Source organism: Ricinus communis, chromosome 6 (assembly GCF_019578655.1).
Source record: "Ricinus communis isolate WT05 ecotype wild-type chromosome 6, ASM1957865v1, whole genome shotgun sequence".
NCBI lineage: Eukaryota > Viridiplantae > Streptophyta > Magnoliopsida > Malpighiales > Euphorbiaceae > Ricinus > Ricinus communis.
In genome coordinates, this window is record NC_063261.1 from 10,016,911 (window position 1) to 10,043,266 (window position 26,356).

Consider the following 26,356-nt stretch of genomic DNA (forward strand, 5'->3'; position numbering starts at 1 on the left):
GATTCATTCTAATTTTCTAATTATTTTTGAATATATATTAAATTTTGAGTCATAATTCTTTTTGTGTTACTATTTTGAAAATTTTTATTTTGATTTGTGTACTTATTTTTAACACATGATATTTTTATTTTTTTATATATTATTGATAAAATGAATTTATAAAAATTAAATTTATATTATAAATTATATATTGAATAAATTTTTATATATTTATGAAACTAGTTGTTTACCTAACTATGACGAATATCGTAATTATTTTGATTAAAATAATAATATAAAATAAAAAATATAAAATTAAATATAATTTTAGTATTTTATAATTATTTATAATATTCTAAAAATAATAATAAATTAAACAAATTTTAGTATTTTTCTTATTTTTTAAAATATTTTAAGATTTTATTAGTACAATAATATAAAAATTAATAATAAATTAATAGAAAGACTCAAAATTATACATAAACTTGAATTCTATGTGTCTATGGTAAGTACACGTGTCAAATAGAAATTTTATATGTGAACGTATAGTAACGCATGTCAAAAAAATTATATTGAACTAAGTATATATTAATATTTTATTTATTTATTTACATATATTAAAATATTCATTGTCTATATTTATAATAATCATTAGATGTAATATCCTATAATAATTAACTTTTTTATAAAATATTCATTATCTGTGAATTTAATATTTATTGTAGTTAATGTTTATGTTCATTTTATTTCATGTATTATTCATTAATGTTAATATTAATATATTACAATTTTCATTACTTGTATATAATGTTCATCAATATATTCACATGAAATATTAATTTATTATGAAAGTTTTCATTATTTTTATGATATTTATTGAAATAGTTTTGTAATTGACATAAGCGTTCACTATTCATAAGTATAATATTTATTAATTTGTTAATGAATATTCGACATTAATTTATTTAAACATATATATATATATATATATATATATATATATATATATATATATATATATATATAATATAAACATAACATATATCATCATAATAATTAATAAACAAAAAAAAGTTACACTAAAAAAAATTATACTACAAATATTTATATTTTGATATACATATATTTTTAACAAAATCAAGCTAACAAACAACGAAGATTTAACGTAAGTTAATATTTAATATATATTTAATAAACATGAGTTAATAAATATTTAATACAAATTTAATAATATAAATTTATATTAAAAAATAAATACATCAAATGCACGTCGGATCTGACGACGAACGTATATACTTAGACTAAATCACATATCTATGTGGACTAAAATTCATATTATAAAAATTACTGACTTTATCTCTAAATAGCAAAAAATTAATAATAAAATTCAGACAGTTTATCTCAAGCTAACTATAGCTTTATGATATTATAATATTTTATAGCAGGAAAGCTCATATGGTCACCTCGCTCTCTGCTGCCACTACTAACCCTCTCTTCCCTCTTAATTGTTGAGAAAAAGAAAAAATTTCCAAATCATATTTAGTCTGAATATACTTCAGTATTTTCACATTTTGTCTGCATGCCGTACAGCACGTGGGCGGAGTAGAAAAAGAAAAACTTAGTCAGTCAGTCTTAGCTTATTGAACTTGTATTTTCTTTCATCAAGACTTTTAGTATTCTATATATTCCTCCGCTTATCATTTTTCTATACAAAATTGTCTAAAATATATTAGTTATAAAATTTATTAGTATATGAAGATAGCCCAACATCATAGTACTATCAAAAGATATATTTTTTAAATAAAAATAAAAATTTCAACACTTCAGTTAAAATAAAATTTATAATAATATGTATTTAATATAACGATTCAGTATCATTATGATAAAAAATTAATGTTTTAGCTTAGAATTAAAATTTTTAGCACCTTAACAATTGATAGATAATAATATAGTATTCTTAAATTTGATAAGTATAATAATTATATTTAAGCAATTGTTTGACTTCATTAGTAGCTTGTCCTTTTATAAAATGAAAACTCTTTAAATTAATAAAATTACATATAGCATGAATTATTTATATTAGCACAAACCTTATAATTAATAATATATTTATCAAGTACTGCGGGAGTTACATATTTTGTTGAATGAGGATATTATTAATTTTTGTAAATATGCATTTTCAATAATTTGTGGAGTAAAAAGAAATGAATACATATATAACTTAGTTTTAGATATAAAATTTATAGTTAAGAAATTTTGGAATGTAAGTACAATTTAGAAAGAAAGGTCAAGGAGCATGTTATTACTTGACTTTTGTTCATCCAATATATACAAAATTCTATAAATTCCGATCCAAACCTTGAAAGCTCAGAACCAAGACCGTAAAATCTGAAAATTTCAATTGAAGCCTAAAATCCTGACTAAGACTGTAAAACCCTGAAAACCCTAAACTAAGATGGCGAAAACTACCATAAAAAATAATAACTTAGAGACTATTTTTAGCTACCACACCAAAGTGGTCACTATTTAGCTACTACATAGCAACCACGTTGCTTTCACTTGAAAACCAAATTTATTTTTTATAAATTTGCAATCACATTGTGACCATATAATGACTATATTACGAGTGACTATCAGATATGGTCTCTAAGTGGTCGCTAACTTCTAGCCAAATAATAGTTGGGCCAAATAGCAACCACTTTAGAGACCACAAGATGTAGTCTCTAATCTGGGCACTAATTAATAATGGAGAAAATAGCAACCATTTTAGAGACCACAGACTATGGTTGCTAAGCTAAGCGCCAATCAATAGTATGAGTTTTTAGCTACCACATAGAGACCAACAGTATGGTCTCCAAGTTAGAGACCAATAGTGTGGTCTCTATTTTAATTTTTAGAATTATATTCTAATAATAATGATGTAATAAGATTAACTAAATTGAGAATAATAATAATTTAATAATTTAATAATAATAATATAGTAAATAATATAATTTAATAAGAATAATTAAATTAAATTATGATCATATTATTTAGATTAATTATAATATTTATTATATTATATATATTTTTATTATATTTTTTATTTTATTAATAAAATTTATTATTCATTAAGTATATTTATTTATTTTTATTGATTCAATTGTTTTTTTATTATTTGAGTTTCATAATTATTTGTATGAAATATTATATATAATTATCAAATTAATAAATATAAATAATGAAAATTAAAAATAATATATAAATAAATAAATATTTAAATTAAAATAGTAATATACTTAAAGTAATAATGCAAATTAAAATAATTATTAAACAATATTGTTAATCATGTGACATCCTGGCCTAGAAAAGCAGTCCGATGAGGGCGAGAAGTGGATGGTGGGGCAAGGATATAATGTCTGAATAAGGAGCGGCTTCTAGGATGGCAACACTTTAAGGTACGCGGATACATGAATGAAACGAATTGCACATCGAAAGGGGACGGGAAATGGTTGATAGCATATATGTAAAGAGTTGGGACTAATCACATAAGACACTTTTTGGTTGTTTGTCTGTGGAATTATAGGAATTCTAAAATTAAATGTGCTTTGTTTAGAAAAATTTTAAGATGGGCCGGGAAATTCTCAAATTCGCCAAGGGGAGAAAATCGTGAGGCTAGTAGGGCCAAAGCTGACAAAATATCTCATGTAATATAGTTCCGAGTCATTACAAATAGTATCAAAGCAGGATCTCTCTAATAGATTGTGATTTGAGGACGAACCAGGCGAAAGATTGTGGGTATGTGACAACCTGACCTAAAAAAGCGGTCTGATAGAGGCAGAAAGTGGACGCCGAGGCAAGGATAGGATGCTTGGATAATGAGCAGCTTCTGGCAGACTTCTAGGATAAAAGCACTCTAAGGTACAGGGGTATATGAATAAATCGAATTGTACATCGAAACGGGGCAGATAATGGTTGATAACATATATATAAAGAGTTGGAACTAATCACATGTCACGACCCACTCTGTGGACCCGTGACCGGCACTAGGGAATGGGTAGGCGTAAGGCCATCGAATCCCGTAGTAAGGCTGACACTCACAACTCAAACAAATCTCATTTCAAATTAATACATTTTACATAATAAATTCGGTCTGCCGGGAAAATTAGGCGAGACCCGAAACTCATAAAATTTACAACTGATATATCTACTATTACTACTGCGGAGAATCTAAGATTTACCAATTTACATACCAAATCAAACACTACCCGATAATGAAGAAGTCGGGTTACTGAGTAAGAGTCGTGGGAGGACTAACAGTCACGAATCTGAAAAATAGTAAAAATGAGACTGTCAATCTCGAGAGTGAGTTAAAATCAAATAATCTAGAGACTACTGCTTTCTTCACAGAAAATATTAATCATTCGAATCAATATATCAACCATGCACGTAAATACAACCCATATTATAATCATACCCTATTGCTTTCTTCACGGAAAATATTAATCATCCGAATCAATATATCAACCATGCACGTAAATACAACCCATATTATAATACCCTATTGAATATATAAATAAAATATATTTTTACTTTTACGGGACGAGTGGCTGAGTAGAACCCTAACCCCAAATTCTAGTAGCCATTTTGGCTCTCTTAATCCAATAAGACTGGCGCCCAGAGAGCAATGCTCGACCAGAGACCTTACCTCAAGTCTGGTCACTTAAGTATCCAAATATGCCGGCACCTAGAGAGCAATGCTCGACTAGGGACCTTTACTCCGGCATATCATTCCAATAGGACTGGCGCCCAGAGAGCGAAGCTCAACCAGGGTCCTTTACTCCGGCATCTCACTCAAATCAGCCCAGAGAGCCATGCTCGACCAGGGCAAAACTCATAATAATCTTATTACCGCAATTTACTCAAATCAGCCCAGAGAGCCATGCTCGACCAGGGCGAACTCATAAAAATCTTATTACCCGTCCATGATCATTACCGGTGCGCACGCGGTCCTGATGTAACCCATCAGGCGGCATGTTCTACAAGCCACATTTCCCAAATCGCAATCACCACATTTAATAAATATTATTGTCTAAAGAAGTCATTCAACCATATCAAAATAACGATTAACAATTTAGAGTAAGACATCATGCAACTCATGTGGAAAACTGATAATATTTTATATTATCATAACATTACTATAATAATACTTATATTATCTTCAATAATTAATAATCCAGTGAAATTATTTACGTTGCGATACTAATAACCATATTAAGTATAAACTTTCAAAATAGCATATTAAATTCAGACTTAGCAATAGTGCAACGATTAAGTGACTTTAACTCACAGGATCGGGCGACCTCCTAGCTCTACTCCGGTGCCTCGGTTGGAGCGAGCCGAACAAATGGACAATCTAGTCACGGAAAATAATTTATCAAAATGCTGAAACAATCGATCATTAATCCTAGGTCTAGACTCCTAGGACTGACTGTCTAAGAATCTCGACTCGGGAGAATTCTACCGAAAATTCGGCAGAACCTCCCCTACAACACGGACATTTACCCCCCGTAAAAATGGGTCGAGAATCTGTCAGAAAAACACTTCAAATATTCAACAATTCGAGCAACGGGAGTCGGGTCCCCAAACTTCACTATTTCCCGACTCTGCCACATAACACAAAATACGAGGCAGGCAAACTGACCGATAATTATTTTTGACTCACAAATATTAAATAAATAACACAAAACAATAAGCACAATTCTAAATCAAAGGATTTCCAATATCAACGGGCTAGAGAAAATTACCGAGACGCTCGGTCGCTCGGTCGACTCGCCTCCGGCAGCTGGAGTCTGATCGATGATCTGAACACACCATCGGACTCATAACGACGCGCTGACGACGATCCCCATTTTCGATTTTCCGATATGACACCTGATCATCCGGAGAGATTTACAGACGATCTCGGCCGTCGATTTGCAAACGGAGCCCGATCGCCACGAAACCGGTACCAATGCGAAGCTTGAGCTGAGGAGAGTCGGGATATGTCCTCTGATCGTCCATAGCTCCGCCGGAGCTCGCCGGAAAAATCCAAAAACCTCGGTTGCCTTCATTTTCTCTCTCCACCGCGAACCTCCGTTTCTGGCCACCATTGTCGAACACCGCCGCCGCCAAAACAAAGCTAAGGCCGAGAGGAGTCGATGGGCACCAAGATCAGTGGCCACAGATCTGAAAGTGCCGGCAAGGGAAGCTTCGCCATCGTCCTCTTCTTGTTGTCGCCATTGGTGCCACCGGCCTGCCAGCCCGGCCACCAGCCCCCGACCAGACTCCTTCCTCCGCGCGCTCCTCTCTCTCCCCCGACATCTCTCTCTCTTTTTCTTCTTCTTCCCCGATTCCATTCCTTCTTTCTTTCTTTCAATATCGACATTAAGCCCCCAAACTTTCCTTTAGCCTTTCAATTAAGCCTCTAACTATTTAATTTGGACCAAATCCGAATTATTGAAAATACACAATTACATAAATACCCCTGATCGATATATTTATTTATGAAAATACTAAACTCACAAATTTTCCTTAAAACCCCATAAAAATAAAATTATACTTTCAATCCTTATTCCAAAATAAATTTTCAATTTTGTCCTAACACAAAATTAATTTAAATAATAAATTTTCAACTTAAAATTTAATACTACTAATCAATTATAATACCAATTTTCCCAAAATTCTTTTATAAACATCCTTTACAATTTCGAGCATAATTTTCTAATATATAATTTTTATTTATACATATACATATACATTAGGAAAAAATTAGAATAACCAAAAATATATTCTACCCTTCAAATAATTTTCTTGATTAATATCTTAAAATTTCAAACTAATTGAGTATAGAAAAATAACTCATTATTAAATATATTAAAATTTTGGGTATTACATTCTCCCCCCCTTAAAAAGAAATTCGTACCTCGAATTTTAAAAGAAAAGGGGTTTCACTCAAGACTGAAACTAATTAGGAACCTCTCATCTCCACTCGGCTTCTCGAGAACTTTTCCTCGGCAGAAACTAAACTCAACCATCTGACCCATCGACAAAACCCTTACGCAAAACTGGCGAACCTGGGAATCAGCGATCCTGATTTACGGCTCGTCGAAAATCAAATCTTCACTTGCTTCCACACACTGAGGGTCCAACACAAGTAAAGGATCAAAATACACTTCCTCAACCCAGACCTACGAACTACTGGATTTGACCTCAGAGAACATTATCTGGCGGCAAGTCCAACTTGCATGCCACCTCACCAACCTACTGACAAAACCAAGGGTTTCCACACAAGAAGGGCCAACTCTGATCTTGCCAAAAATCCACTCACCAAATTTCCTTCCTAATGAAATGTCCTTACACGCGCAGAAAATTCTTAACATCCACATCACATCATCCTCGACATAACATCCATTTGATCGCATCAACCGACACAACCCATGCCATCCTGACACAAGATTCCTATTTGACTAAAATCTAAAAGCCTCCTTTATAATCCAACATGGGGCTTACAGCGCCACAGACTTACTCTCTCAGCAACTCAGCTCGTCATCCAGAGAATTCCCAAGCTAACACAATTTACTTTGAAAAATTTACTTATTTATTTACTTTATAATCATCATTGATAAAGCTTTATCATTTTGGAAAAACACTTCTGTAAAATCATAAAATCTCTAGCCATTTCTCTTTATATAAAATTCTACAATATCGCTCACCAGGGTGATGGTGCCCCTATCACTAAGGGTTGCAATGCACGATGTATGATGCATGTCCTAAAATGAATTTATGCATGCCTAACAGTGAAATGCCATAATGCATTCTTACGGGACTGGGTGCAATATTGTATTTTAAAACACTTGTTCTACTTAGAAAAATAAATAATGTTCGCTTAAGTTTCTCTAGATTCCGAGCATCCGAAAATACTCCTACCACCTTTCTTAAGCTTCTTAGAATCACAAACTCAACCATAAAACTCTAACATCCGCTCGACTTCCCAAGCACTAACGTCAGCGCTACTCAATAAGGCGATGCCTGATGCGATGACGAGGCAGTCCATGACACGACTGCAACCTCGCTCTACACTAAAATTGACTGCGGTGCCCACCATCGAAACAACAATCAAAGCTTCTAAACGCGGACTACACTAATCACTTGATGAAAACGGCACGAGTCTACCATGCTTCAGATCTTCCCATCGCTACAAAGCTCATTCTCAACACAGCACCAAAGACAAGCTTACTAGAAAGGAAAGGCTGACTCTCTAACAGTGAAGGTTGAGACACTGGAGTCAATGAAAATAACAAGACAGACTTGATCCTAACTCCGCAGTACCAAGAAAAATCTTAACTTAGGTCGAAGGAAATCTAAACCTAAGCTCTGATACCAACTTTGTCACGACCCACTCTGTGGACCCGTGACCAGCACTAGGGAATGGGTAGGCGTAAGGCCATCGAATCCCGTAGTAAGCGTGACACTCACAACTCAAACAAATCTCATTTCAAATTAATATTATTAAAGCCACAAATTATCTTAATAGCTCATTTTACATAATAAATTCAGTCTGCCAGGAAAATTAGGCGAGACCCGAAACTCATAAAATTTACAACTGATACATCTACTATTACTACTGCGGAGAATCTAAGATTTACCAATTTACATACCAAATCAAACACCACCCGATAATGAAGAAGTCAGGTTACTGAGTAAGAGTCGCGAGAGGACTAACAGTCATGAATCTGAAAAATAGTAAAAATAAGACTGTCAGTCTCGAGAGTGAGTTAAAATCAAATAATCTAGAGACTACTGCTTTCTTCACAGAAAATATTAATCATTCGAATCAATATATCAACCATGCACGTAAATACAACCCATATTATAATACCCTATTGAATAAATAAATAAAATATATTTTTACTTTTACGGGACGAGTGGCTGAGTAGAACCCTAACCCCAAATTCTAGTAGCCATTTTGGCTCTCTTAATCCAATAAGACTAGCGCCCAGAGAGCAATGCTCGACCAGGGACCTTTACTCCGGCATATCATTCCAATAGGGTGGCCGAGCGGCTCGACGAGTCCTTAACTCCAAATTCAATCACTTAATATTCAAATAAGCCGGCGCCCAGACAGCGAAGCTCGACCAGGGTCCTTTACTCTGGCATCTCACTCAAATCAGTCCAGAGAGCCATGCTCGACCAGGGAAAAACTCATAATAATCTTATTACCGCAATTTACTTAAATCAGCCCAGAGAGCCATGCTCGACCAGGGCGAACTCATAAAAATCTTATTACCCGTCCATGATCATTACCGGTGCGCACACGGTCCTGATGTGACCCATCAGGCGGCATGTTCTACAAGCCATATTTCCCAAATCGCAATCACCACATTTAATAAATATTATTGTCTAAAGAAGTCATTCAACCATATCAAAATAACGATTAACAATTTACAGTAAGACATCATGCAACTCACGTGGAAAACTGATAATATTTGGTATTATCATAACATTACTATAATAATACTTATATTATCTTCAATAATTAATAATCCAGTGAAATTATTTACGTTGCGATACTAATAACCATATTAAGCATAAACTTTCAAAATAGCATATTAAATTCAGACTTAGCAATAGTGCAACGATTAAGTGACTTTAACTCACAGGATCAGGTGACGGTTAGAGCAAGCCGAACAAACGGACAATCTAGTCACGGAAAATAATTTATCAAAATGCTGAAACAATCGATCATTAATCCTAGGTCTAGACTCCTAGGACTGACTGTCTAAGAATCTCGACTCGGGAGAATTCTACCGAAAATCCGGCAGAACCTCCCCTACAATACGGACATTTACCCCCCATAAAAATGGGTCTAGGACCTATCAGAAAAACACTTCAAATATTCAACAATTCGAGCAACGGGAGTCGGGTCCCCAAACTTCACTATTTCCCGACTCCGCCACATAACACAAAATACGAGGCAGGCAAACTGACCGATAATTATTTTTGACTCACAAATATTAAATACATAACACAAAACAATAAGCACAATTCTAAATCAAAGGATTTCCAAGATCAACGGGCCAGAGAAAATTACCGAGACGCTCGGTCGCTTGGTTGACTCGCCTCCGGCAGCTGGAGTCTGATTGATGATCCGAACACACCATCGGACTCATAACAACGCGCTGACGACGATTTCCACTTTTGATTTTCTGATCTGACACCCGATCATCCGGAGAGATTTGCGGACGATCTCGGCCGTCGATTTGCAAACGGAGCCCGATCGCCACGAAACCGGTGCCAATGTGAAGCTTGAGCTGAGGAGAGTCGGGATATGTCCTCTGATCGTCCATATCTCCGCCGGAGCTCACCGGAAAAATCCAAAAACCTCTACTGCCTCCATTTTCTCTCTCCACCGCGAACCTTCATTTCCGGCCACCATTGTCGACACCACCACCGCCAAAACAAAGCTAAGGCCGAGAGGAGTCGATCGGCACCAAGATCAGCGGCCACCGATGCCGGAAGTGCCCGCACGGCGGCAAGGAAGCTTCGGCCATCGTCCTCCTCGCGCGAGTTCTGCCGCTCATTGGTGCCACTGCGGCGGCCACGCCGCCAACCAGGTGCCTGGACGGACGGCCCGACGCCATGACTCCTTCCTCCGCGTGCTCCTTTCTCTCCCCCGACATCTCTCTTTCTTTTTCTTCTTCTTCCCTGATTCCATTCCTTCTTTCTTTCTTTCAATATCGACATTAAGCACCCAAACTTTCATTTAGCCTTTCAATTAAGCCTCTAACTATTTAATTTGGACCAAATCCGAATTATTGAAAATACAGAATTACATAAATACCCCTGACCGACATATTTATTTACGAAAATACTAAACTCACAAATTTCCATTAAAACTCCATAAAAATAAAATTATACTTTCAATCCTTATTCCAAAATTAATTTCCAATTTTGTCCTAACATAAAATTAATTTAAATAATAAATTTCCAACTTAAAATTTAATACTACTAATCAATTATAATACCAATTTTCCCAAAATTCTTTTATAAACATCCTTTACAATTTCTAGCATAATTTTCTAATATATAATTTTTATTTATACATATACATATACATTAGGGAAAAATTAGAATAACCAAAAATATATTCTACCCTTCAAATAATTTTCTTGATTAATATCTTAAAATTTCAAACTAATTGAGTATAGAAAAATAACTTATTATTAAATATATAAAAATTTCGGGTATTACATCACATGAGGCATTTCTTGGTTGTTGGCTATGGAGTTATAGGAACTCCAAAGGTAAACATGCTTGGTTCAGGTAAATCTCAGGATGGGTGACCTCCTAGGAAGTTTTCGAATCTGCTAAGGGGATAAAACTATGAGGCATTTAGGGGCTAAAGTGGATAATATCTCATGTGATCTGGTTACAGGTCGTTACAAATTTAATAAGTGGTATCTAAATAGCGATAAATTCTGTTGGGTCTCTAAATAGCTACCAGGTTAGCAACCATAAATAAGTGGTCTATATATAGCTACCACACCACGTAGTCGCCAAATGGAAGCTAATTGGTTTCTAAATAGTCTTCTACATGAGTGCATCAGTGACCAACTAGAGACCAAGTAGAGACCACTTTCTATGGTCGCTATCTATAGCGACCACTTCAAGTTTTGGTTGCTATTTTCATTAGCGATGAAGGTTTTAGAGATCACAAGATCTAATCTCTTAATTTAGGATGAATTTGATAGAGACGGGAGGAGGAAGAAAGTACTAGCACTCAAAGCTGGTACAAGAGCATAAAAGAGAATGATATCCCAAGTGATGATGAAAACCAAAAAGAAGCTCAAAGTGAAAGTGATGATGTGCCTCTAATCACTAAGTATGTCAATAGGATTTTAGAGGCTAGGAAAAAAAGAAGCATCAAGCCTTTTACTAACAAGAAGTCTTCCTCTAAGCCAAGACCAAGCAAAAACAAGAAGGATGATGTTACTTGCTATGAGTATGGAAAGCAAGAACACATCAAACTAGATTATCCGAAAGATTTGAAGAGAAAGAATGGAGACAAGAAATAGAAGAAAAGACTTAAAGGCTACATGGAGTGATGTATTCTTAACCTCCAATATGGAGAGTGATAAAGATGAAACGACCAACTTTTATTTCATGGCCAAAATTAAGGACTTGTATGAGGTATGCTCTACTCCTCAGTCTTCTAATTCATCTAATCATTTTTTTGGTGATGATATATTTGATATGAGGATGAGCTTTTACAAAATATGCTATCAAAATTCAATTTTTATAAAAATAAATGCTCCAACTTAGAAAAAGAACTTAAGATTTTAAAGAAATAAGTTACTACTACTCTTAAAACTTCCAATGAGGACTTAAGAAAATCATTGATGAAGTTTCAAAAGAAAAGCTTAAAAGAAATAATTCTTTGAAAAATAAAGTTGAAGAGCTTAGGGATTTAATCTCCAAGTTTCCAAAAGGGAAGGAGTCTCTTGATACACTAATTGTATCTCAAAGACCACCCCTTGTGAGACATGGAGTGGGATTTTATGAAGCTTCCTCATCCACATTTCCAATATTTCACACAATCACTTTTATAAAGGCCACTCAACCCTCAATGGTTGAAAGTACTCCTAAAAGAGCTCAAACGCCAAACCACATATGAAACCTCCCACTTAAAGAAGAGAGGGATAGGATCACAAGTTCCTAAGACTAGGCCAAAAAGAATAAAGCATGCATACATGTATAGGAAAAAAAAGTTAACAAATCTTGCTCATACATGTGTAATAATATGGTGAATGCATTGAGGTCTATACCTCAAGTAAAGGTAGCAAAGAAGACCAACTCTCACACTTCCCAAAATCCAAAGGGCATTTGCCATTATTGCTTGAGGGTTGGCCATGTTAACATTAAATGCAAAATAAGGAAGATGCATATCTTTATGGATGACACTTCCAAAGCTAACACCTAAGGATCCAACCTTGTATGGGTACCTAAAACTAAGTGAATTGACTTTTCCTTATAGGTGTGTCTTAAGTCCACAAGTATAAATCCTTAGCATGTTAAAGGCACATGACAGGAGACATGTCTCTTTATAAACATAAAAAATGATGATGGAGGCAAAGTCACATTTGGTAATGACGCCAAGGAAAAGGTAATTAGCATTGGTTCTATTAGTAAGAATGGTCAATCTTTTATTAATGATGTTTTCCTAGTTGTCAGATTAAAGCATAATTTGTTGAGTGTAAGTCAATTGTGTGACAAAGGTAAGAAGGTCACTTTTGACTGTCATAGATGCTATGTTAATATCTTAATGGATGACACAATAGCACTCAAGAGAGAAAAAAGTGGCAATACCTACTCAATTGACTTACACAAGGTTGCTAACCAATCTTTCAAGTATTTTTTTCTATTAATGATGAATCTTCACTATGGCATAGAAGACTCAGGCATGCAAGTATCAATGTTCTACAAAAGTTAGCCAAATAAGAACTTGTAAATGCACTTCCTAAGATGAAGTTCATCAAGAACAAACCTTGAAAACCATGTTAAATGGGAAAACAACATCCATTATCATTCAAATTATAGAACATTATAAGTATTTCTAAACCACTCTAACTTCTACATATGGATTTATTTGGACCAATTGGAGTAGCTAGTTTGGGTGGAACGTCATATGCATTGTTATTGTTGATGACTACTCTAGGTTCACTTCAGTTAATTCCCTTGCTTATAAAGTTTTACAAAACGTGTTTAAAATGAAAAAGGATACTTGATTTCCTCAATTAGAAGTGGTCATGGAAAAGAATTGAAAATGATTTTTTTTGAATCACTTTGTAATAAAATTAGTATTTCACACAACTTTTCATCTTTAGAACACCAAAACAAAATGGAGTTGTGGAGAGGAAAAATCAAACTCTAGTGGAAATGGCTAGAACAATGCTCAATGAGTACAAACTTCTTACTTTTAGATGAAAGCCGTTAACTGTAGTTGTTATGTTGCAAATAAAGTTTTCGAAAGACCTTTGTTAAATGAAATATCTTATGAGCTTTGGAATGGAAGAAAGCCTAAGGTCTCATATTTTCGAGTGTTTGGATGCAAATGCTACATTTTAAACACCAAGGAGAATCTTAGAATTTTTGACTTCAAAACTGGCATAGAAATTTTTCTAGGCTATTCCACATCAAGCAAAGCTTATAGAGTCTTTAACAAACATACTTTAGCAATTTAAGAGTCTATAAATAATATGTTTGATTAATTAAGCAAGCTTGATCTTAGGAAAGGTATTTGTGTGAAAGATCTTATAGGTGTATTTAAAAAGCTTAATGTCAATCTTGATAACCTATCAAAAGAGATTGAAGAGTCCATTGAAGACAATCAAGAAAGTTAACCAAGTCATAATGCAACTCAAGAAGATCAAACTATTAAGAAATCATAAAGTTTTCCTAAGGAATGGAATTTTAAAAAGGATCATCCACTCACTCAAGTCATTAGAGATATATCAAAAGGTGTAAATACTCATTCTAAACTTATGGCAGTGAGTAATTTAGACTTTGTTTCTCAATTTGAGCCAAGGACTATGAATGAGCTCTAAATGATGAAAGTTGGGTGATTGCTATGCAAGATGAACCCAATTAATTTGAGAGAAACAAAGTGTGGTAACTTGTTCCCAGGAACAAGTTGGATGAGCAAGGCTCTATTTGCTAGGAATAAAGCTAGATTGGTTGAAAAAGGCTACAACCAAGAGAAAGGCATCGGCTGTGTTGAGACCTTTACTCTAGTTGGTAGATTAGAAGCCATTAAAATTCTTTTAGCTTATGCATGTCATATGAATTTCAAATTATTTCAAATGAATGTGAATAGTATATTTTTCAAATGGTTTTATTGAGGAGGAAGTATACGTTGAACAACTTCCCGCATTTGAAAGTCACAAGTTTCCAAATCATGTGTTTAAGTTTACTAAGGTCTTATATGGTTTAAAGAAATCTCTTAGAGCTTGGTATAAAAGGCTTAGTTCTCTTTTAATTGAAAATGATTTTTCAAAGGGAAAAGTTAACACTACCTTGTGTGTAAAGAAACATAAGCATAACACTCTCATTATATGAACTTACGTTGATGAAATTATATTTGATGCTACTAATGAATTACTTTGTGATGACTTTGCTAAGTGTATGACTAGAGAATTTGAGATGAGCATATGATAGGAGAGCTCAGATTCTTTCTTGGTCTTTAAATCAAGCAAAGTAAGGACGAAATATTTATTAACCAATCCAAGTATACAAAGGAAATCTTAAAGAAATTTGAGATGGATGGCCAAAACACCAATGAGTGTCATAATAAATTTGGAGAAGGACTAGAAGGGTAAGAGTATAAATAAAAAGCTTTACAGAGGCATGATCGGTTCACTTTTATATTTAACCACCTCTAGATCTTATATCATGTACAATGTTTGTCTTTGTGTTAGATTTCATTCAAATCCTAAAGAGTCTCATTTAAATGTCATCAAAAGGATTTTAGAATATTTACATGGCACATTTCATTTAGGACTTTAAATCCTAAAAATTCATCTTTTGACATCATTAAGTTTTCAAATGCGGTTATGCGGGAAGTATTTTAGATAGGAAAAGCACTTTCAGAGCTTCTCATCTTCTAGGTGAATGTTTAGGCTCATGGTTTAGTAAGAAACAAGTTTCGGTTGCTCTCTCCATCGTAGAAGCCGAATATGTGGTAGCGGGATATTGTTGCACTTAAATCTTGTGGAAGCAATGCTTAAGAGATTATGTGAGAGAGGCTGATCACATTCCTATTAAATGTGACAACACTAGTGCTATAAATCTTCTAAAGAATCCTATTCAACTTTTTAGGAGTAAGCATATCGACATTAGACATAATTATTTAAGAGATCATATGCAAAATGGTGATATTGTATTAGAATTTATTGATAAAAGTAACAAACTTGTAGATTTTCTTACAAAATCTCTAAATGACGATAGATTAAACTATATGAAAAGAGAGCTAGGAATGATTGATGGAAGTACATTGGATTGATTTTATTTTTTCATAATCATTTCTCATAATTGTGTTTTCTTAATGATTGACATGATATGCTTTATTAGGTCTACTTGTATATTATTTCCTTTATGCATCTCTATTTTATCAAATTGAGTATTTACAACTTTTTTGGGGATGTGAGCTACACAATAGCCCATTAAGCCCTTTCACATTGAATAAAATTAGTTTGTGATCAAAGCATAACTTAGCATGGATTCAAAAATTTCATAAGCTTCCTTCATGTTATATTGAAGATTAAGAAGAGGAAGAGGAAGAGCAAATAGAAAGAGCACCTCACATTGATCTAGTAGTGCTGCAAAAGGCAAGGCTCCATGGTAAAAGAAGAAAAAAAGAAGAGGATGATTAATTTATTTTCAAAATTTCTTTCTTATTTCCAATATTTCTTTTCTTTTCTTTTCATGCATAGTCTCATGCCTTTGATCACATATCCTTAAATTCACTTTATCTTTTGATGTCTTTATATTTATGTTTCTTCTTTTGATTTTGCTAAAGGGAGAAGAAAGTGAAAGATGCTAATAAAGATAGTATTTGTTAATCATAACTTAAAACAGAGAGTGCCTAAATCATTAGGAAAATTTAGCCTTAAATGATAATCATCTCACATTAAAGGGAATATAAGAAAAACACATACATATTAAGAAGGAGAAAAATCACCTAAGAAGACACCTTTTTCTTAAAAAAATATTTTAGTATTTCTTGACATTTTATATCACTTTCTTGAAACCTACTTAGATTAAATGAGAGTGCATATTTCTAATATTGAATTTGTTTATTGTTCATTCATAAAGAGACAAAGTTTGGACAAAAGTGCTTAAGCTTCTCAAGAGTATTTTAAAAGAGCCTAAAAAGCACGAGGGCGCTTTTCAACTGGTTAAAATTGACCATCTATGTGGAAAGACCCCTTGAAAGACCCTCATTCTCATCAGGACACCTGGTAGTCAAAGAGAGCACAAGGGCGCCTTAAATTAAAGAGAAACATAGTTTTTGGCAGGAGGTTCCGTAAGCTGGACCGTGGGGATGCGCTTGAAGTGCAAATACGACTTTGCGAGGGGGCTTCTAGAGTGCAAGGGCAGATTTCATAATTAATTTTGAGTTAGTGATCATTACAAGGACAACCGCTATTATAGTGCCACGTGTCTGGAGCCTTTGGATATCCAACGACTCTATTTAGAAAGCGCGAGGGCACTTTTCAAACAGAAAGTTTCTTTTTGCTAAATCATCAAGGTTTGTATTAAATGAGTTATGGGACCCTTGAAACATCTTTAATATGTTGGTATGAGTATAAATAACCCTTATAAAAACATATTATATAAGTATGTGAAATTATTAGTGCCCAAACTCTTGCACATTAATTTCTCAATTTACTACACTTAATTCTTTCTTTCTATAGTATTCTAAGTTGAATATCTTTATCAACTATACGAAAAAGGGTTGTTGTGTGAACCTACGTCTTAAAAACATAAGGAATTAGTTGTTGAGTTTCCATTAAAACTCAAGAGTTAAGAGACTTAGTGAGAGATTGATACACTGAGGGAAGAAGTTTAGTGTTAGCTTGTTAAAACATCAAGTTGTTGGGTGAACTTATTAAAATCCAGGTTTATAATCAAAATTGATTATAGTGGAATACTCTAGTGTGAGCTTGAGGAGTGGATGTAGGGCGGATTTTCGAACACTATAAACCCCATAGTACTCATCCTATTCCTCTTTTTGTTGATCATTAAGATGGAGAGAAACTCCTTAGTGAGGTTTTCATACCCTAACTCTAAGGATTGGGGTAGAAAACTCCTCTAGACCTATATTTTCTAGGAGTGAATGTACCTCTTCAGAAATATCAAGTTTGATAAGTGCTTCTTCATCAAAAATTAGTTTGCTTGAGTCTTCTTTCTTTCTATTATTATTATACTAGAGTATTTTCATCAATCATTTCTAGTTCTCTTTTAATGAAGTTTAATCTCTCCTCATTTAGGGATTTATGAAAATATCAGCTAATTGGTTAGTTGTATCAACAAATTCTAATGCTACAACACCACTTTGTATATGATCTTTCAAAAAATGATGTCTAATATCTATATGCTTAATTTTAGTATATTGAATAGGATTCTTAGAGAAATCTATAGCACTAGTGTTGTTATATATAATGGGAATGTGATCAACCTCTCTCACATAATCTCTTAATTGTTATTTTATCCATGTGTGAAAAACAACTTGCCGCCACATATTCGGCTTCCGTGATGGAGATAGCAATCGAAAATTGTTTCTTGCTAAACTAAGATACTAAGCATTCACCTAGAAAGTGACAAGTTCTAAAAATGATCTTTATATCTAAAAGACTTTCCATATAATAGGCATCCAAATAGCCTATTATGTCAAAAGATGTTTCTTTAGGATACCAAAGACCTAAATGCAAAGTACCATGCAAATATTTCAAAATCTTTTTTACGGCACTAAAATGAGATTCTTTAGGATAAGATTGAAATCTAGCACATAGACATATACTATACATAATATCAGGTCTAAAAGCGGTTAAGTATAAGAGGGAGCTGATTATACCTCTATAGGTCTTTTTATTTACACTCTTACCCTTCTCATCTTTGTCCAGTTTTGTTGTGACACTCATGTCAGTCTTGGCTACTTTACAATCATCCATCTCAAATTTCTTTAAAGGTCTCTTGTGTACTTGGATTGGTTGATAAATATTACATCATTACTTTACTTGATTTGAAGACCATAAAAGAATTTGAGCTCTCCCATCATATGCTCATTTCAAATTCTCTAGTCATACACTTAGCAAAATCCTCACAAAATAATTCATTAGTAGCACCAAACACAATGTCATCAATATAAATTTGAACAAGTTAAAGTATCATGCTTGTGTTTCTTCACAAATAGTGTAGTATCAACCTTTCCTTTTAAAAATCCATTTTCAATTAAAAAGGAACTAAGCTTTTCATACTAAGCTCTAAAGGCTTGTTTCAATCTATATAAGACTTTAATCAATTTGAAAACATGATTAGGAAATTTATGACTTTCAAAACTGAGAGGTTGCATAACATAGACTTCCTCCTCAATAAATCCATTTAAGAATGCACTTTTCATATCAATTTGAAACAATTTGAAACAATTTGAAATTCATGTGACATGCATAAGCTAAGAGTATCCTAATAGATTCTAATCTAGCAACCATAGCAAAGGTCTCATCATAATCCACTTATCTGTTGGATCTATCCTTGGTGATCAAGCATCTTAGACTTATGGAGTACGACGACTGTGTAACTTTACCCAACTTACGAGCATCCGCCTTCTACACACTTGTGAGACTTTGCTGCCAGTACGGGCAAAAGCAGCAGATTTTGGAATTTTCTCCTAAATTTGAAGGCTTCCTACTGAGACAAGATTTGATGGATAAGATTGAAAGACTCTAGCCCCGTATAGAGCGCACTTTGATTATGAAGCTGATCTGACCATGGATAACAACTTCAAAGCTTGGGTCTAGTTTCAGATTACCACTTGTAATGGATTTGCAAGGTTAAAGAGGACTTGAGAGCTAGCTGTTGAATTTAGGAATACAGATGCAAAGAGAAAAAGAAGATGAAATATGCTTCTTTTTAGATCTCATTTATTTTGCTTAGAACTTTAGCTTTAGTTTTTCTTTCAATTAGTGTGTAAAGTGATAAATAGACATATATATGTTTGATAAGAATTCTAAACAATTTATTCATTTAGTAAAGGCCTAGATGAATGCATTTTGATTTCTCATGGTACAACTTCTGTTATCAGCTAGTCTCTTCAGATTTTTCAATTGATTATTTTCTCTCTTAATGCCTTGATTTTTACTTGACTGGCCTTTTCAGGTTTTCTGATTAGTAGACTATTTTTTATTTTTATATATAGTATTTCTTGAGACGATCTAGGTTAATAGGCTCAGATAATTTGTTCCCTGGCAGGTTTGAGATCTTAGTGGCACCTTTAGGTAGGATCTTCTTTACTAAGTATGGACCTTTCTAATTAGCCCTGAACTTTCCTCTCAGGTCGAATGCAATAGGTATTATGTGTTTCAACACTAAGTCACCAGCTCTGATTTTTCTGGTTTTACTTTCTTATTAATTGCCCTAGCTATCTGCTTATAGTACAATTGCATATGGTATAGGGCCTTTATCCTCTTTCCGTCGATCAGAGCCAACTGCTGGTACCTCTACTCAACCCACTAATATTCTGGTATTTCAGCTTTTAGCACAACTTTTAAAGATTTCAGTTCTAACTCTACTAGCAAGACTACCTTAGTCCCACAAACTATAGACTATTGATAGTGTGCATTTTATGCATACTAATTATCATATTTTCTTGGTTATTATTGAGTATTTATGCTTAATTGTGGATCTTAATTATGATTATTGATTTTCATGATAGACGGAACGTTTTAATGCAACATGAAGCTGAAAGGATGATATTTGATGAGCTTTCATAGAGATTGATGCTTTGGAGAGTTTTGGATAAAAGGGAGAAAAGATGGCAGAAGATCTCTTCAGTTAGAGCGTGCCCACGACGTATTCCAGAAATCTGAATTTATGGAAAGAGGCTTAAAGTGACATTATTTGCCATGTGGCTTTTTAATTTGTTTTTGGGAATGTTTGTTTACTAAAAACCCCTCACTACTTAAGGTTATTTTAGGAATGAATGATTCCTTCTTTAGACACATCATCTAATATTTCTTAGGGGGCAAGTTTTCCTATAAAAAGAAAGAGATGAGAAGATAGGGATAGTTTTTAGGTTTTAGAGAGAAGGGGGCAGCAAACCAGTTTTTTTCTTCCTCTCATCCATTGTTTTAGCTTTCTTCTCTACTTTATTTTCTTTATAATAATTATGTGTGGCTGAACTCTTTCTTTCCAACTCAAGGTTAATTAAGGTTTGAATTCATATGGGTTGTGAGATTTAATTGTTCTTCATTATTTTCTCAAATTTATTAATATTCATGTATCTTCTATGTCTATTAGGAATTCTATTTTTGTTGATTGTGTAAAAAGGCCTATTACCCAATTATCAAGATAGTCTATGCCAAGTTAGAATATTAAATCCATAATTGTTTAATTATTCTAATGATTAGTGGTAGAATAACATACCCATGTTATGTGGATGCATGATTTAGTCTAAATGAATTCATCTTATGTATTTGTTGGCTAGGATTGGGTTTCTCTAGATGGCATTGCTATTGGTAAATTAAATCTTGGAAGCTTTTCTAGGGTTGTTTATTCAATAAGAGAATTAATCAAATGGCTTCCATTGATTAACGAAAAATTAAGGAGAAATTAAGTTGTTAGAGCTTCTCAACAACTATAACCAATTTATTAATGGATTTGGAAATTATATTTGCATCAATGATCAATTCAATAAATTAAAACTGAGATTATACCTAGGGTTGGAGTTTTCTCATATTGATTTATCTTCTCAAATTTTATTATTGCTTCTAATTGATTTCTTTTTTAATTTGTTTTGATTCCAAATTTAAAACCCCCCCTAATTTTATTTGAATTTTGTTAAAGAAATAAATCTTACCAATCTCTGTGGATTCGACCCTACTTGTCACTATTTACAAGTTGTTTTTATTAGAAGAGTAGAAACTTATTTTTGTTGGATTCGACACCCATCAAATTTTGGCGCCATTGCCGGGGATTGGTGTCACTTAATTAGATTTATTTCTTGTATGCCAAGTTCTTCTCATACAGAAAAATTTGAATTTGATCCTGAGATGGAGAAAACCGTAAAAAGAATAAGAAAGGAGACTAAAGAACGTTGTAAGAATTCAAAATCTTCTTCACCTTCTACACCTCTAGAATTGGAAACAAATTTTGACTTGGTTGATTCTTCAAGTGATTCTGAATTAGAAGAAACCATGGAAAATCTAGGAAGAACTCTAAGGGAATTGGCGGCACCAAATGTAGACCAACAACCGCTTTGCATTCAATATCCCGATTTGGAGGTAGCCTTTAAGCTAAAATCAGGTTTGATACATTTATTACCTACTTTGCACGGTCTTGAGAATGAAGATCCTCATAAACACTTGAAAGAATTTCATGTGGTATGTTCGAGCATGAGACCACAAGGGCTATCCGAAGAAAAAATCAAAATGCATGCATTTCCATTTTCATTAGCCGATAGAGTTAACGATTGGCTATTCTATTTGCCATCCGGTTCTATCACCACATCGACGGATATGGCAAGAGCATTCCTTGATAAGTTCTTTCCCGCCTCAAGAGCCGCAAGTATAAGGAGGGAAATATGTGGAATCAAGCAAAAAGATGTGGAGACTCTCCATGAATATTGGGAACGGTTTAAAAAATTGTGCGCGAGTTGCCCTCAACATGGAATTACCGAACAACTTCTCATCCAATACTTTTATGAGGGATTGTTACCCATGGAGAGAAAAGTGATGGATGCCACTAGTGGAGGTGCTATAGTGAACAAAACTCCTCAAGCCACTAGGGACTTGATCTCCATCATGGCTACCAACTCTCAACAATTTGGCTTCGGTCAAGATTCAACATCAAGAAGAGTGAATGAGGTAAGTAGCAATTCTATCGAAACTCAATTGTCTAAACTAACCTCTCTTGTTCAAAAATTGGCCTTAGGAAATGCACCAAAAGCCAGAGTTTGCGGAAGTTGTACTGATCCAAGTCATCCAACCAACATGTGTCCAACACTTCAAGAGGAATCTAATGAGCAAGTCAACATGGTTGGAGGATTTCCAAACAGGAAGTATGATCCTTATTCAAACACGTACAATCCAGGATATAAGGATCATCCTAACCTTAGCTATGGATCAAGAAATCAAAATTTCCAAAACTCTAATCAAAATTTCCAAAACTCTCATCACAATTTCCAACAAAGATCAGGAAATTTCCAGCAATCACCTCTCGTAAAGCAAGGTATGTCTCTTGAAGATATTGTTAAAGAGCTTGCTAATAATATAAATGTTTTTCAACAGGAAACGAGAGCAAGTATTCAAAATTTAGAGGCTCAAGTAGGGCAATTGGCATCTTCATTGAGCAAATTAGAATCTCAAGGTAAATTGCCATCACAAACAATTGTCAATCCAAGGCACAATGCTAGTGTAATAACCTTGAGAAGTGGAAAAGAATTGAAAGAATTTGATGATGCAAAAAGGCATGGGCAAGCCTTAGAAGAGGGGGTTGAAAAAGAAATGGCGACCTCATCGTAAGAAACCGACCAATCTCAAGTACCAAATAATGAGAAACAAAAAGTATTAGTGACAAAACCTCCTTTTCCCGAAAGATTTGCCAAATCTAAGAAACAAGAAGAGAAAAAAAAAAGATATTTGAGACATTTCGCAAAATTGAGGTAAATATTCCTTTACTCGATGCAATTAAGCAAGTACCTCGTTATGCTAAATTTCTTACAAAGTTGTGCACCAATAAGAAAAAGTTAGAAGGTATGGAAAAGATAAGTGTGGATGAGAATGTTTCAGCTATTCTTCAAAGAAAGCTACCTCCCAAGTGCAAGGATCCAGGTACGTTTACTATCCCTTGCAAGATAGGCAATGTTGAAATTAAGAGGGCAATGTGTGATTTAGGAGCCTCAATAAATGTCATGCCTCTTTCAATTTATGCATCTTCAAAATGTGGTAAATTAAAAGAAACGGGTGTTGTTATACAACTTGCAGATAGATCGGTTTTGTATCCTGAGGGTGTCTTAGAGGATGTTTTAGTGCAAGTGAATGAATTGGTATTTCCTGTAGATTTTTATATACTTGACATAGAAGAAGATAATTCTCCTAACTCAACATCAATTTTGTTAGGAAGACCATTTCTTAAAACTTCAAGAACAAAAATTGATGTACATGATGGCACATTTAGTATGGAATTTGATAATGAGATCATAAAATTTAATATCTATGATACCATGAGATATCCTAATGATGTATCCTCAGTTTTTGTTCTAGATGCGATTGACACTTTAGCGCAGGAAACTTTTGAGTTGGAACATGAAGATAAGTTACAAGTTGCACTCACCAACAACCTCAATCCAAAAGAACTTCTACGCCTTGAACAGCGACAAATAGAAATGGAATTAAACTTGATGGCTTTCTTCAAGCACATGGGTTTTACTCCACCATATCCACCTCGTTGTTAGACATTTTCGCCATGCGTAGCATACTCAGGGAAGTTTCACCATTCCTATCTTTTATTCCCAATTTGATATGTTAGGCATTATATAAATACATTGGGGACAATGTATGAGATAAGTGTAGGGTGTTTATAGGCTGTTTTTGGGCATTGCACATGCATGTTAAATTTATTTTTTGGAGTATTGTTCTATGATTGTGACTTATGAATCCATGATTTAAATTGTTGAGAATTGCTTGATTGAGTTAAAATATAATTAGAGATTTGCATAAATGAATGAGTTTTTATGTGTTGCATTGTGAGTATTATTTTTATAATTGATTTGAATGAAAAAGTGCATAGAACTTAACACACAATCACTTTTTGTGAGCTTTTGAGCCTAAGAGCATTCATCACAATATGCTCTATATTTTTCTTGATTGTGTGATTGTGTGATTGTGTGATTGTGATGTGCATAGTTTTACACATATTTGCTTGCATATTATTGTGTATGTTCTTAGCAATTATTGTGCTTTTATTCCCAGATCACCCGTGTTTTGTCTTCTTTTGCATTTCAGGAGCATTTATAGGACCGTAATCGGTGTTTAAGCAATTATAGATCAATACGTGTGGAAATGGATGAGAATTCATCAAGATCACACAAGAGGTCGCGTTGCACACATTGAGCACGGCCTGAGTCGAGGCCGTGCTGACCATCATGGCCTGAACTTTGGTCGTGACCAAACCATCGAAACTTGGTCTTCAAAATAATGGTTTAGGCACGGTTTTTGAGGCCACCACTGCCTCCACCACGGGTCGTGGTGGCCAGCACTGGCGGGGGCACGGCCATGGTGAAAACCTACTTCGTGAGATCCACAGTTTCAACACGGCCTAGACTCCGGCCGTGCTGACCAGCACGGCCTTGACCATGGTCGTGCTGAAACAAAATATATAAGGAAAACGAATTTTTTAGGGTTAGAAAAAGGGGTGGAAGGAGCGACATAGAGCCCTAGCGGCTGGTTCGGTTTCTGCACAGTATTGAGTGCGAGAGAAAGTTGCAGGGAGGAAGAATCCCGGAATCGCAAGGTTCCGAGTGCAAAACAGTAGTGGAGCAATTCAAGAGGCAATTTGGGAGGTTAACCAAAGTGTAGATCCAGATTTGGAGCTGTTCATCCAATTCGAGAGAAAAGGGTGTACATGTTTCATTTTCATTATTCTTTCATTGTAATTGATTTCCTAGATTGTTTTAAACATGAACATGTTTAGCTAGACCGATTAAATCCATTGGGATTTCTTTACTATGTTGGCTTAATATTATATTGTTGGATTGTTTGAGTTGGTTTTGTATTCTTCTTGCTTTCAGTATTAATAAGATAGCATTATTCATGAGACGTTGTGAATTGTGGTGTTTAGATTGCTTTGTGTGATTGAGAAGTCCATTTGGCAATTGGAATTTTGAATAGCAAGAACTGGTTAATAATCACTTAGAGATAAGGATAATTAACTAGCCGGATTAAGAATTAACGAAGCTTAATAGAGGCGGATTAAAGCTTAATGCTAATTTAAGAATCAATCGTTAGGAAGAGATTCCAACTTTAGGTTATTAGGTTTAGGAATTCGGTTATCTCAAGAGAGAAACCGAATTCAATTAAGAATTCGTCCACGGGTAGCATAATTGGATTCATCAATCCTTTATCTTTTGTTTGATCACCAACTAGTTTAGGTTCCCTTTGGGTTTGCTTTCTTGTCTTGGTTATTTCATTTATCTATTCATTCCTGCATCTCCCTTAGAACTTAGCTTGTATCTATTAGTTAGTTTAGAAATTATTCATCATTCATTTTAGGTTAATATAACAAAGAACAAAGAAGTAACTCTGGGCTTTCACTTTCTCGAGGAATACGACATTGATACTCGCCATTAGTGCTAGACTGCATCGATAGGTACACTGCCTTAGATTGTAGCTAACACAATTTAGCCTATCAGATTGTCATGTGTAGATTGATTTTTCTAGAACTTGCTTTATTATACATATTAAGGTCACATTAATGGATTGAATGCATTAATATGATAAGGGCAATTAGGGATAACCAATTTGAACGTCTAAAAAATCACCCTGATTTTACCCCTAGCGAACCAATTTTGAGCCTTAAACCTTTT

General features: G+C 34.1%; 1 protein-coding gene and 1 non-coding gene across 2 annotated transcripts; one reads left to right on the forward strand and one right to left on the reverse strand.

Moving 5' to 3' along the window:
- Nucleotides 1–21,824: 21,824 nt before the first annotated feature.
- On the forward strand, nt 21,825–23,294 carry LOC107261380. Its single transcript, XM_048375274.1, has one exon. It carries the CDS (start codon nt 21,825–21,827, stop codon nt 23,292–23,294), a length of 1,470 nt encoding a protein of 489 aa, XP_048231231.1.
- Nucleotides 22,338–22,444, reverse strand: LOC112535133. The gene has a single exon (XR_003079325.1). It is a non-coding gene; the product is annotated as a small nucleolar RNA R71 (small nucleolar RNA).
- Nucleotides 23,295–26,356: the final 3,062 nt, after the last annotated feature.

Coding starts and splice junctions, on each gene's coding strand:
- LOC107261380 (XM_048375274.1), top strand. CDS start 21,825: ATGGAGAAAACCGTAAAAAGAATAAGAAAGGAGACTAAAGAACGTTGT.